The 11,144-nt window shown below is 41.8% G+C and overlaps 1 protein-coding gene across 4 annotated transcripts; it reads right to left on the bottom strand.

Annotated features, from left to right (window-relative positions):
* Positions 1-952: 952 nt before the first annotated feature.
* STARD4 (StAR related lipid transfer domain containing 4) lies at positions 953-10,518 on the bottom strand. 4 transcript variants are annotated; one of them, XM_054809937.1, is made up of 6 exons: positions 10,463-10,518; positions 10,047-10,176; positions 8,296-8,345; positions 6,648-6,774; positions 5,703-5,817; positions 953-5,157 (listed from the first exon to the last, which is right to left on the bottom strand). In XM_054809937.1, exons 2-6 carry the CDS (start codon positions 10,149-10,151, stop codon positions 4,931-4,933), a joined length of 624 nt encoding a protein of 207 aa, XP_054665912.1. In that variant the 5' UTR covers positions 10,152-10,176; positions 10,463-10,518; the 3' UTR covers positions 953-4,930. The 4 variants fall into 4 exon arrangements, with proteins under 4 accessions (XP_054665912.1, XP_054665915.1, XP_054665911.1 ...); XM_054809940.1 differs by having other exon boundaries at positions 10,047-10,154; positions 10,463-10,512; XM_054809936.1 differs by having other exon boundaries at positions 10,047-10,162; positions 10,463-10,510.
* Positions 10,519-11,144: the final 626 nt, after the last annotated feature.

An 11,144-nucleotide genomic window follows, 5' to 3' on the forward strand; every position in this document is an offset into this window, starting at 1 on the left:
GGCAGAATGTATTGCAAAGTTTAAATTATAGCATAGGGCTTCAGGATATATTCTTTCCTAGAGAACATTTAATCTTTAGCCTAGATTTTATTATTAATCTCTCCCATATTCATCTTCTCTCTCACCAGGAAATGGGTTTAAACATCACAGTTTTTCTTAATAACTCTAATTAGTGTCCTTAATCATTTCCTGAAGCTCTCAAGTGGCCTCTGTACCTATGTCTACCCCACTTTGCAGAGCGTGACATGATACATGCCCTATGAGAGTGTGCCGTATCTCAGAGGTCACAGTTCCTTAGAAAAGCATCAGCTGCAGCTCCATGCTCTGAAGTCAAATGCTACAGAACTCTCCTGCCTTTATGCAGGCTTAGTAAGAGAAACAAGGAAAGGTTCTACATAAGATATAGCCATTTACTTCCTTGGTTTCTGCAGATGCTAATTAAATCCATGTCAAAATACCTGTTGCAGCATGCTTTTAGCCCTAATGTACATCTACATGCCTTTTGCAAGGTGCCACATGCTCATGTATTTTGGATTAACTTAATTTTGATGGCTAATAAACCATTTCTTAAACATGCTAAAAGGTAAGTAATACTAAGATAAAGCTAATAAAGTTCCTCCACAGCAATCATGGATTAAAAAAAAAATACAAATATACAAATAATTACAAAATATATTTTTAGAATTTAAACTTTGAGAAAATCCTGTTTGTACTGTTTTCAAGATATTTCAATTTAGCAGAAATCTGAGTTGTGCATCTTCTTAGGCCTAAATCAAGTTTCATAGTAAAGACAGGCTTTTAGGCTTTTAAATTTAAGACGACAAATTCATAGCATTAGAAATCACCATGCAGCTGAAGATTAACTACGTCATCAGATGTAACTCCCCAAAAAATAACTGAACACTACAACTGCCTGCACAAGTATTGAAAAAGCTACATCATGAGTCTGTTGGAATCCATGTTTTAGTTTATTCCATAATTGCATACAAAATATAAATACAATTCTCTTAAGTGCTGAACACAGTCAATTAAAACCACTGTTAAGACAGACTGACTTTCTGAACATAGGCACAACTTGACTGGTTTCAATAGAACTATGGCTACTTTTACAGCAATGAACCTCCTAGGTTCAGTCATCAGCTCACATGATCAAAATAGTTCTGGTTATTTATGACTACTGGAAGAATTATACACTCTTTTCACGTCTTAAAAATTATCACTTTTCATGTTTATTAATTCATCAAATTTGAGATCAGGGCTTGTGCTGTTCCCAGACTACCTATCTGAAGTACTGGTCCACCCCCCAGCAGGCTGTGGTAGAGTACCTTGGACTGCCCCTGAATTTAACTTAGCCCCATCTCTATCTTCTGCATATGTAAAATAAGGAGCACAGCTACAGGCAAGATCAATGCTGGAGATTTTAAATGAAGAACAGAAGCCAAACATGAAAATTTTCTTATCTTTAGCCACCTTTCCCATCCACAGAGAACATGTAGTTAAAGTGCCAAAGACTTGACTTTCATATTGCCTAAACCCCTGAAAAATTAAGTTTTTTAAAAAAATACTAGTAATTTAAAAATAATTTTGTTGTTTCTATTTATATGTCATTTCCCTAGAAAAAACTGGTCTCTGCTATCCTTGGGTACCTTATTCAGAAGTTGCTTTCAGATAACTATATTCCAGCTTAACTAAAACACTCTTAAAGTACTGGTAAACCTCAAAAATTGGCAGAAATTCTGGTGCTGTGAGGATGACAGAAGTCTGTACTAGGTAATTTACTTTGTCTCTCACTACCTTCTAACAAGCAAAACATGGGCTCCTGCACTTTGTCCTTTCAGCCGCTTTACTGTTAGTACTGTCCTGGCTTCACCTAGATTGTCCACTAACTTATGAGGAAAACAATGCCCTAGTGGGAAAGGTTCTGATCAGATGAGTACTTGATTTTGTGGCTTTCTTGGTTCTGAATGTAGTCTGGTTAAAGAACAGCTCTGCCTCGTGATCTAACACTCCTCTCAATCCTTAGTTATATAAAAAGAAAGTAAGTTTTGGGTTCAAATAAATACAACACACCAGGAAACTGGACATCTTTCTTCTAGTTCTGTATTACTCTATAGCTGAGCTGCTTGCAATAATGACTGTAGGGGTATCAGCGATGTATTGCTTCAGCAGCATAATCAGCATATATTGTCCTAAATCAGACACATTTTTAGAAGTCTGAGATTCCCCAAAATAAATCTTTAAAATTTGTTAGCACCTTCTGTGATTTCTCCTCATCTGAAAACTGGAGAATTGTACTATGCTTTTTTATTGGAAAAAAAAAAAAAAAAAAAGAATCTGCCTCCATTCTCTGTCTCCAGTAGTCTCTACTCTGTTATTCACATGAATGTTCACTCACTGGCAGAAGCAATAGACTACATCTGTTGAAACACACAAAGCCAGTTTAATCAGTGTTTAAGGAATAAATTACTATAATGCAAAATCGAAGACCTACTTTGCTTTCAGAAACTTTACTCTCATTCACAAAATCTTACTATCTCTAGGCCTGCTACTGAAAACAACTCACTCTGTTGATAAAAAGGAAACCTGCATGGAGAAATTTTTATAAAAAAATCATCATACTTAAAATACAGTAGGAATTTTCTTCCATTTAAACACAAGTCTTTATTCAACTGCTCAGTGCTTCATCAGCCTAATTTCACTTGAAAGCACGAAAAGCCATTTCACTCAACACTAAATAGGGATAGACATTCTAGGGGCGTTAAAGCCCTTGTAACGTGTGTTTGGAACAGGGACCTCTTAATCTTTTTGCAGTGCCTAGTGTTGTACAAACATCATCCTGTAAGTGCCTTGTGCTCCTTTTGACCTGTTTCTCCAGCACTGAAGTGCCTCTGTGTAGATATTAAGTGTGCTTTTTAGAGAGCAATGGAATATTTTTCTCTATGTACATCTGTATCACAACCCACAATTAGTCAGTCCCAGCAGTTTTAAAAAAAGAAGACATGAATATGCAGATTCACGATACACGTAGTCCTTATAACTGGGAATAAAGAGGGTACACTTCACACAGCTTCCTCTATAATCATGTCAGCATTCATCCCACAGAGCAGTACTCAGTACTGCTAGGGCTTTTGTACTTGCCTACAGGACCCTAGCGTTTAGGAAAAAGTCTGTCTGCTGACACGGATTCCTTAGTGTCCTTGGCAAGATCACCCTGTAAACTTCCAGCACGGTGGGGGAAACAAGGAAGATAGAAAAGACGGGAAGAGTAGCCAAGGAGTTTAAAGGGAACTGCAGACTACAGAAAACTGAACAGGGAGTTGACATTTTCCGCCTATGAGGACACCAAAGGCCATTTCATGCCATTGCTTTTAAGTGTCTTAAACAGTATTAAATGCCTTAATACATGAAGCACATTGCGAGAGCCCTCTCTATATTTGGTGTTATGTTTTTTCTACCACTCCACTTGAGTAATGAAAAAGAAAAGTCCTCACTGTTCAGAGTTCAGCTACAGTGGCCAGGGTCCAAAAAGCAAATATTGCAGGGGAACAATCTTCATCTGAATTTTTTTTCCTAAGGATCCGCTATCACTCCCTGGATTGTATGCACAGAACTGGCCCCAAAATACTAGGGCTCCAAGGTACTTCCTCTAATTGCTATGCAGCTAAACTTGACTCTACTAGCACTGGTAAAGCATAGGGATAATTACAATCGCACCTGAGCAAATAATGCATGCCAACATTAAAAGCTTAATGTCAGGTTTTAAATAGAATTCAGGTTCCTAATAGCACAGACAGTAATCTTTTGATTACATCTCCTGCTATGTACCTGTCAGCATCACTGGGTGGCTCAATATCCTTAAAAATCTGACCCTCCACCCTCCAGCAGATCTAAGCAACTCTGCAGTTTGAGCTCTGCCCTTCAGTTGCTCATGTTTTAAGATGCTCATTTCATTTATTACAAAGATCAGTCTAGGAGTATTACCACAGAACACTCCAGTGCACTGTACCACCAGCCTGTGCTGTGGTGGCTACACCACTGCCTATACCTGAAGCAAGTTAGTGGTCCTTTCTGTTGCTTTAGTAATTCCAGGTTTTTCAGTTAAGGAAAACACACAAAAAACCCACACACAATTACATGCAAATTTAAGTACAAAAATCTTTAGAAGTGCAGAGTATCACTGAAGATATTTTGACAACCGTGTGATTAAAACCCCACTAAAAACTATGGAAAGACACTTGATGACTTAAATGAGCTTTGGATCAGCTGTAAGGGCATTTCTTTATCAATGCACTGAGACTGTTATATATAACAGTTAATTAAATTACAGTTACAACATCGAAGAAATGCCAGTAATGACTACTTATTTTTGCTAATAAGAGCGAACAGCTTTCTTACGAATAGTATCATTTAACAACATAGCTATCCCTATAATAAATCAAATTTTTAAAACAAATCACAGATGCACCTGTACAAACTACATAAATCAAAGATTTTAAGTAAATATAAAAATATATATATTATAAAATTACATCTTCAATGAGATTGTGCCTGTACAGCAACCTGCACCTGCAAAATCCTGAGCACTCCACTCTCAATACTATTGGTGAGAGCTGAGTTCATGCTGCGTTTTTCAAGCCCACACAGACCCCTTATGTTTTCTACCTAGGAAGCCAGAGGTTTGTAGATTCAGACTATTCCTCACACAGCTGCAGAGTGTTGAGCAGGAAACAGAATATTGCGCAGTGAATTAGGAATGTATGCTAAATATCACATCAAAAAGTACTTGGTAAAGTTGTTTGGATCCCTCTACATAAAGGTTCAGGTATCACTCAGGAACAATGTTACTCACCTCTTAACTCAGTAGCTAACCTATGCTAAGCTAAACAATATAATTTGATTGCAAGAGACGCATGGGCTTTGAAGTCACTGTCTATGTTTTCAGTGCCTTTTTGAGGTCAGAGTAGAAATTGGCCAGGGTACTAGACATGGCAGTGTCTACTGCAGATTGTGGTAGCATCCCTCGCAGTTCAGTCTGAATATAGCCTGTCAAAAGACTGTGGCTAGGATAGTCCTTGAGAGGGACACAGAACCAACCACAGGGATGATTGAATCCACGGACGAAGTTAGGTCTCACCTCTCCATAGTCTAGGCTTATACCTATCAAGGAAAACAAACAAAAAAAGGGAAATTAATTTGAGACAGATGAAAAATAAATAAATAAATACTAAATTTAAAAAGTATGTGTTTCTGCTTGGGGAATTTAGTAGAAGTGACAGATGCACTTCAAGTTTCTGGATACTTTCATGCATGAAAGTTGTCTGCTTTTCATTCAAGCTCCACAACAGACAAGCAGAACTTGATAAGCAGAAATTCTAACATTAAAAATACACTCCTTCTATTTACTACCAAGTTGTTACTCCACCCAGTTTGCTGTAAGGGCCAAGTTAGCACACTCAACTTGGCTCCACCACTCCTGTCCCACAGGTGGCATAAATGAAATTTGGCACACAGGGGTGGCTCATGGGTAAATTAGTAACTTGTATACACCTTTAAATCTGTAAAAAGTTTAAATACCTTTGAAATACTTGTTAGTGACCATCTTACACCATCTTTGAATGCTTACTGTAGAACTAAACTTAATTTGAATCAAATCTTAAGCCAAGTAGCTGTGGCAAAATAAGAATTAAGCAGCGGTGCCTTACCACATGTCAGAAGCCCATCTTCATAGCTAGTAGTGTAAGAGAAATCAACAAACTCCCTTGGTGCTATGATGTTCCAGAGCTGGCCAGCAGTCGTGTAACGCATCACACAGCAGTTCTTGTTGAGTGACAGAATGAGGGTAAAAACCAGAAATATCTTAGTATAATGAATACAGGAAAATTTACGCTTGTCGGCCGCTAGCCTTTCCACAAAGGTCGCAGCCTCTGTCAACTACACTGTGCAAGTAACATCAGTGAGGTCTGAATGGCTGTGGAATAATTAGGAAAAATACCTTGCTATATAAATCTTCCTTAACAACCAGAGCAAAAGACAATCCATGTTTAAGCCAGACGTCCACGGGATTTTGAAGTCATACTGACTGCTCCCAGTAACCAAAGGAAGGCTACCAGCTCTTCTGTAATCAACTTCAAACCTACCTTTCTTTAACAAATCCTGCCCCACAATATGAAATATTTTGGCTCCCAGCACAAAGCCCTGCCATACAGTGAAGTTGGCCTTTTAGGAGGAGGGCGAGGTTGCAGCTTCTCTATGTGTGGATTATTAATACCCACGATTTTGTTTGTTGCAGAACAGAAGAAAACAAGTTGTACAAAAAGGCTTTGGCATATAATATATTACACTGTAACTCTCTGTATGTGAATTTTATCAAAGGCTAGAGAGCTCCCAGGTCCGACAGAATCATGACCAACCCAGTTTTACTGCTTTACTTTTAGCATTGATTGAAAGCTGAACTTCAAGCTTCAGCATAGGCCTGTGCAGCCAGAAAGCCTCATCTGAGGTCACCCACAGCATGTATGCACAGTATCCCATGTGCATGCAGAGAACAGGCAGAAAAATGTGTTTGTTGGAACAACTGCTCTGCTGTACTGTTAAATTCAGATATACATCTATACACATTTCCCTTAAGGCTCTAAACAAGTCTTTACCTCTTCAAATGTTTCCATGATGTCCATTGTAGTCATTAAGCTGTCCCAGTCTAGTCTATAAGGTCCAGGCCGAATATGATCCACTACTCTGTTAGTAACGTCTTCCACCACTCCTTGAGCTTTGTAGCTAGAGAAACATATGTTTAAATTTAAAAGTGAGAAATTCTTTATAAATATTCCTTTAATTTGCAACAACAACACTTACTGTAATACATTGATACCTGGAGTTATGGTCAGTGGACAATTGTATCAAAAAGACAGTACAGAAAAAGACCTATGGGTGCATCTATCCTCCTCTGCAATAAATATTATTCTGACAAGCTTTGTCTTTATGCCACAATCGCTATTTTATAAACAGCAAACTCTTTCCTCAGATAAAAATCATCATGTTTATTTCTCTAACGACTTGGTATTTTGCTGCTCTTGCTGGGGGAAAAAAGGAGTCCACCAGGGACAAAGAAAGGAGAGCATTGGGAAAATTTTTTTTCAGTAGAAGTTACAGTAGTAGGACCAAGCTAATGAGAAACTATGTTATGCTTTGATGGCGTATTGGAGTACCAAATAAAATAATGTGGAATAAGACATTACAGAACATTCATTTGTTATCAGATATTTTTAGAGACACCAGAGATTTTCTTTACTTGAGTTACCATTTGCCCCTTCTCCTGAAGGGGAAGAATCCATCAGAACCATTATTTTCAAAATACTTCTTATTCATTAAGCTGTTCTTATTAACAGTAGGTAACTAGTCAAGCAACACATTCATCTGCTCACTTGTGCAGTTCACCCATATTCACTCACAGTTACCTGGGTGGAGCCAATCTCAGCTGTATACTCAGAACTGGAGGACACCATGAACATGCCAATGGCTTCTAGGTAGGCATCTGGAAAATTCTTCCAAGTGTCCTTTACGACACCAGGTGTATACACAACCCTGCAGCCTTCATCTGCACACAGCAGCCGCTGCCCTCTTGCCAGTGGTTCAAGTTACATCTGTGCTTGATGCCAGTGTGCCCTGTACAGTCAGCAGACTCTTGGTGTCTGGCGTCATCAGCTCTTGCAGATTTAACAAGATTTAAATTCTGCAGTCTTTGAGATGCTTTCAAACACTGCCTTTTTACATGACTTTTCCTTTCTTTAGAGCGCTTTTTTTTAGTAACTATTTCTCTACCTAAACCTACAGATGCCGAGAGAACCCAGTGACAGAAACTCACACAGGAAGGGCCTTTATGTCACACATCTTTCCCACAACTACATGCTTGATATTTTACTTTGTTGTAGTTGAATAGTCATTGTGACAGCCCAAGCACTGACACTTCAGACCTACTGAACCTGGGCTTGATTCTCTGGCTTGCAGACCATCTTTCTATAAAGTCTGGGCATATGTTGTGGCTCACTTCTGGCAATGGGAGTTTTGTGGTGTGTCACGCAGTTTTAATTCTTCTTTGTTCTAGACACCATGCAACACTAAAGCATGAAAGTATAATACTAAAAAGAAATGGTACAGGCACCCTAGATGATCCACCTAGCTTCTTCTGTGGAGAATCTGTGTAGTTGAAGGCTATAGAATGCACAGCCTTCATTACTAAATTCTACAAAACACACCTGTGGAACCTTAAAAATATATCTGGTCTGCAAGCAAACTTACAGGTATCCACTGAATTCCTCTGATGGTTTACGCCACACAGTTGCATCTTTCTGAAAGAAAACAGAAGATATGATATTAACTGCACTTACACAGAATTCTAAGATGTCCAGAAAATGCCTCAATTTTTCTGAAGGAAAGCAAAAGACTTTACCATTAACTATGGTTCACCCCGAAGAGTTCAGTGACCTGGGAACTTTTGTATGCTTTTCTTAAGAGGACAAACAGATGTTTCAGACATCTTCGGCTTGTAATGTTCCATTCTTTCAAAAAATCAGTCAGTTGCCTCTCTGTGTCAAATGCTACAAGCCTGCACAGAAATAGGGCTTGGCAGGCCAAGCCAGTTTACTAGGAAGACACATAGAATAATGGAACCACATTACTAGGTAAAGTCTTTCCATTAAAAGGCAACTGGAAACCACTATCTGGACACTATTTAGACAGGAAGACCACACAACTTCTGCTTGCACTCCTGTAACACATGACCAAGCGGATGTGTGCAGGAGGTGCTGACACTGGCAGACAAGAAAGCTTAAGTTATCTTTCTCTCCTAGATGCCTGACTAGAAGTGTCTTGCAAGCAGTAGCCTATTTATTTTAAAGTTAGCCAGGGAAAATAAAGAAAACAGTAACTTCTGACTTTTATCTAACTATAAAATGGAAACTCTGCACAAAATCTCTGAATTTCAGTGTTAAAGAGAGTACCATATAGCACCTTTTTATTTGGAATCATGATTATGTAAGGACAAAGGACCAAGTGTCCTAAAAAACAGTAGCATAAGTACTGCATCCAGAACTGCTGAGGATATTTAGGGGCAAAATACATCTCCCTGGCAGGTGACTAAAGCTCTGAATTTCTTTTTCATGGTACAGTACCAAAACATAAGGAAGGAAGGAAGTCCAAATTGAAATTTTACTGGGATAAAATCTGTGGAGTAACATGATCTGAAACAGTGAGATTCATGTAACTTCCTAAAGGAAAACAATGGTGTAGGTATAAGACTTAGCATTTAGCAGAGTAGAGGTGGTGTAGGTGTTTTGCAGGAGTGAAAGGCTTGGATGCTGTGTTCCTCCCTTTCAAGACAGCAAATTTGTTAATTCTGCAAATACCAAGTTACATTTGGAACACTTGACCCTCTCATCAATGTCTGCTCACACATTAGAGAACTGCATTCTCTGTCATGGAAGGAAACTTCTTATAATGTGGGGGCTCTGAAGGCAATGGAAATATGAAGCAATATGAGAGAAAGAATTGAGAATGATCTCACTTTTTAAGAGGAAGACATTTGGAAGGTGAAGCATGATGGGTTCAAGCATTATAGACAAAACAGATTCTAGAGGCCAGCAGAGCCTACCTGCCCTGCAGGCTGTGGTTGGTTTGATAGAAAATACAAGTGAGCATCTTGCAACACTGCTAGTGCTAACAGCATTTCAAATTTTGCTTTAAGAAAAGCCTGCAGTCCTACACAGGTAGGATTCTTCTGTGAGATACTTCCCTGAAAATGGGTAGAAGGAATGACAGAGTACGTCTGCAGACAGGAAAACCACATTCAGTCCCCTAAAGCCATGCTACCCTAGAAGGCTGGTTTCACAGCGCCTCTCATCTGAAAGTCCTGCAAGAATTTGCCAGCTGTTTCACACTCGTTACGCAGGGCATAATAAGCTCTTCACCCCGCGCCCCCCACGCCGAGTGACCCGCAGCTGCCTCGAGAGAGCAAATCGGGCCGCACGCATGAGGCCGCGCAGACCACTCACAGTTTTCTTCGCGACCCGCCATTCGCTGTCTCCGATGCTGTGGTACTGAATCAGAGTGTTCCGCAGCTTTGTAGCCAGGGGTACTGAATTTGGCAGGAGATCCATTTGCTTTCCTCCTGCGTTAAGACATCTGTTACATAGGCATACGCATCAGAACAAGACGCCGCATTAGGGACGTCGACCACAGCCCGACTCACTTAAATCCACGCGCTCTGAACACAGAAAGCAGAACTACCACCCCCCGCCCCCTCCCTACACCCCCCGCTTGGTGCGGGTGACAGCGGGCGGCTGTCAGGACCCCTCGGCGCGGCGGCGCAGGCCACGCCCGGAGCTCCACCGCCGTTAGGAGCGCGTGACGGACGCGAGCTCTCCGCTGCCGCTGTCGGCCCCGGTCCCTGCCCCGACCCCGCGCTCACCTGCGGCCGCGACCCTCCGCCACCTCCGCACCCCCCGCTGGTGGCACTGCCGGCCGGCCCGGCAGCACAACGGCAGATGCCGACAGCCAATGAGAGCGCAGCCGGCTTCCCGGTTCAGCCAATGGTGGCCCGATCCGCCGAGTGCGAGGGATGGGGCTCGCCGCCTTCTCGTATCACGCGAACTCTCGACATGTCACCGGCGTGTCGTCATGAGCTGGGGAAAGGAGGGCGCCCTCCCGTTCGCTGCTGCGGCGGAAGGAGGGCGCCCTGATTGGGCGGGGGGAGTGGAGTGATGGAGGGGGCGGGGTTAAGCCCGGCGGGGCAGCCGCCCCGAGCTCGAGGGTTGATCGAGGCGGGCCCGATGGGGCGCGGTGGCTGCTGCGCGGCCCCGCCTCACCCCGACCCGCTCGGCCCGGCCTGGCCTGGCCTCGGCGGGGCGGCGGGACGCGCCTGGTGGGCCCGGCTGCTGTCCTGGTAACACCGGGCTGGCCCCGACCGACTGCGGTGACAGCACGTCACCACAGCGTCACTGTGGCTCCTTGGGAGCAGGATGGGTCTGGTGCAGGGCTCGTCCTCTCACGTGTGGCCTGTTAACTGTCACTTTGTGAAGGCTTTTTTACTGTGACTTTATAAAGGTTTACACAGGGTGGCAGGTTTCCGGTTGAAGTGTCCTGTGTATGCG

This window comes from Grus americana, chromosome Z (genome assembly GCF_028858705.1).
Source record: "Grus americana isolate bGruAme1 chromosome Z, bGruAme1.mat, whole genome shotgun sequence".
NCBI lineage: Eukaryota > Metazoa > Chordata > Aves > Gruiformes > Gruidae > Grus > Grus americana.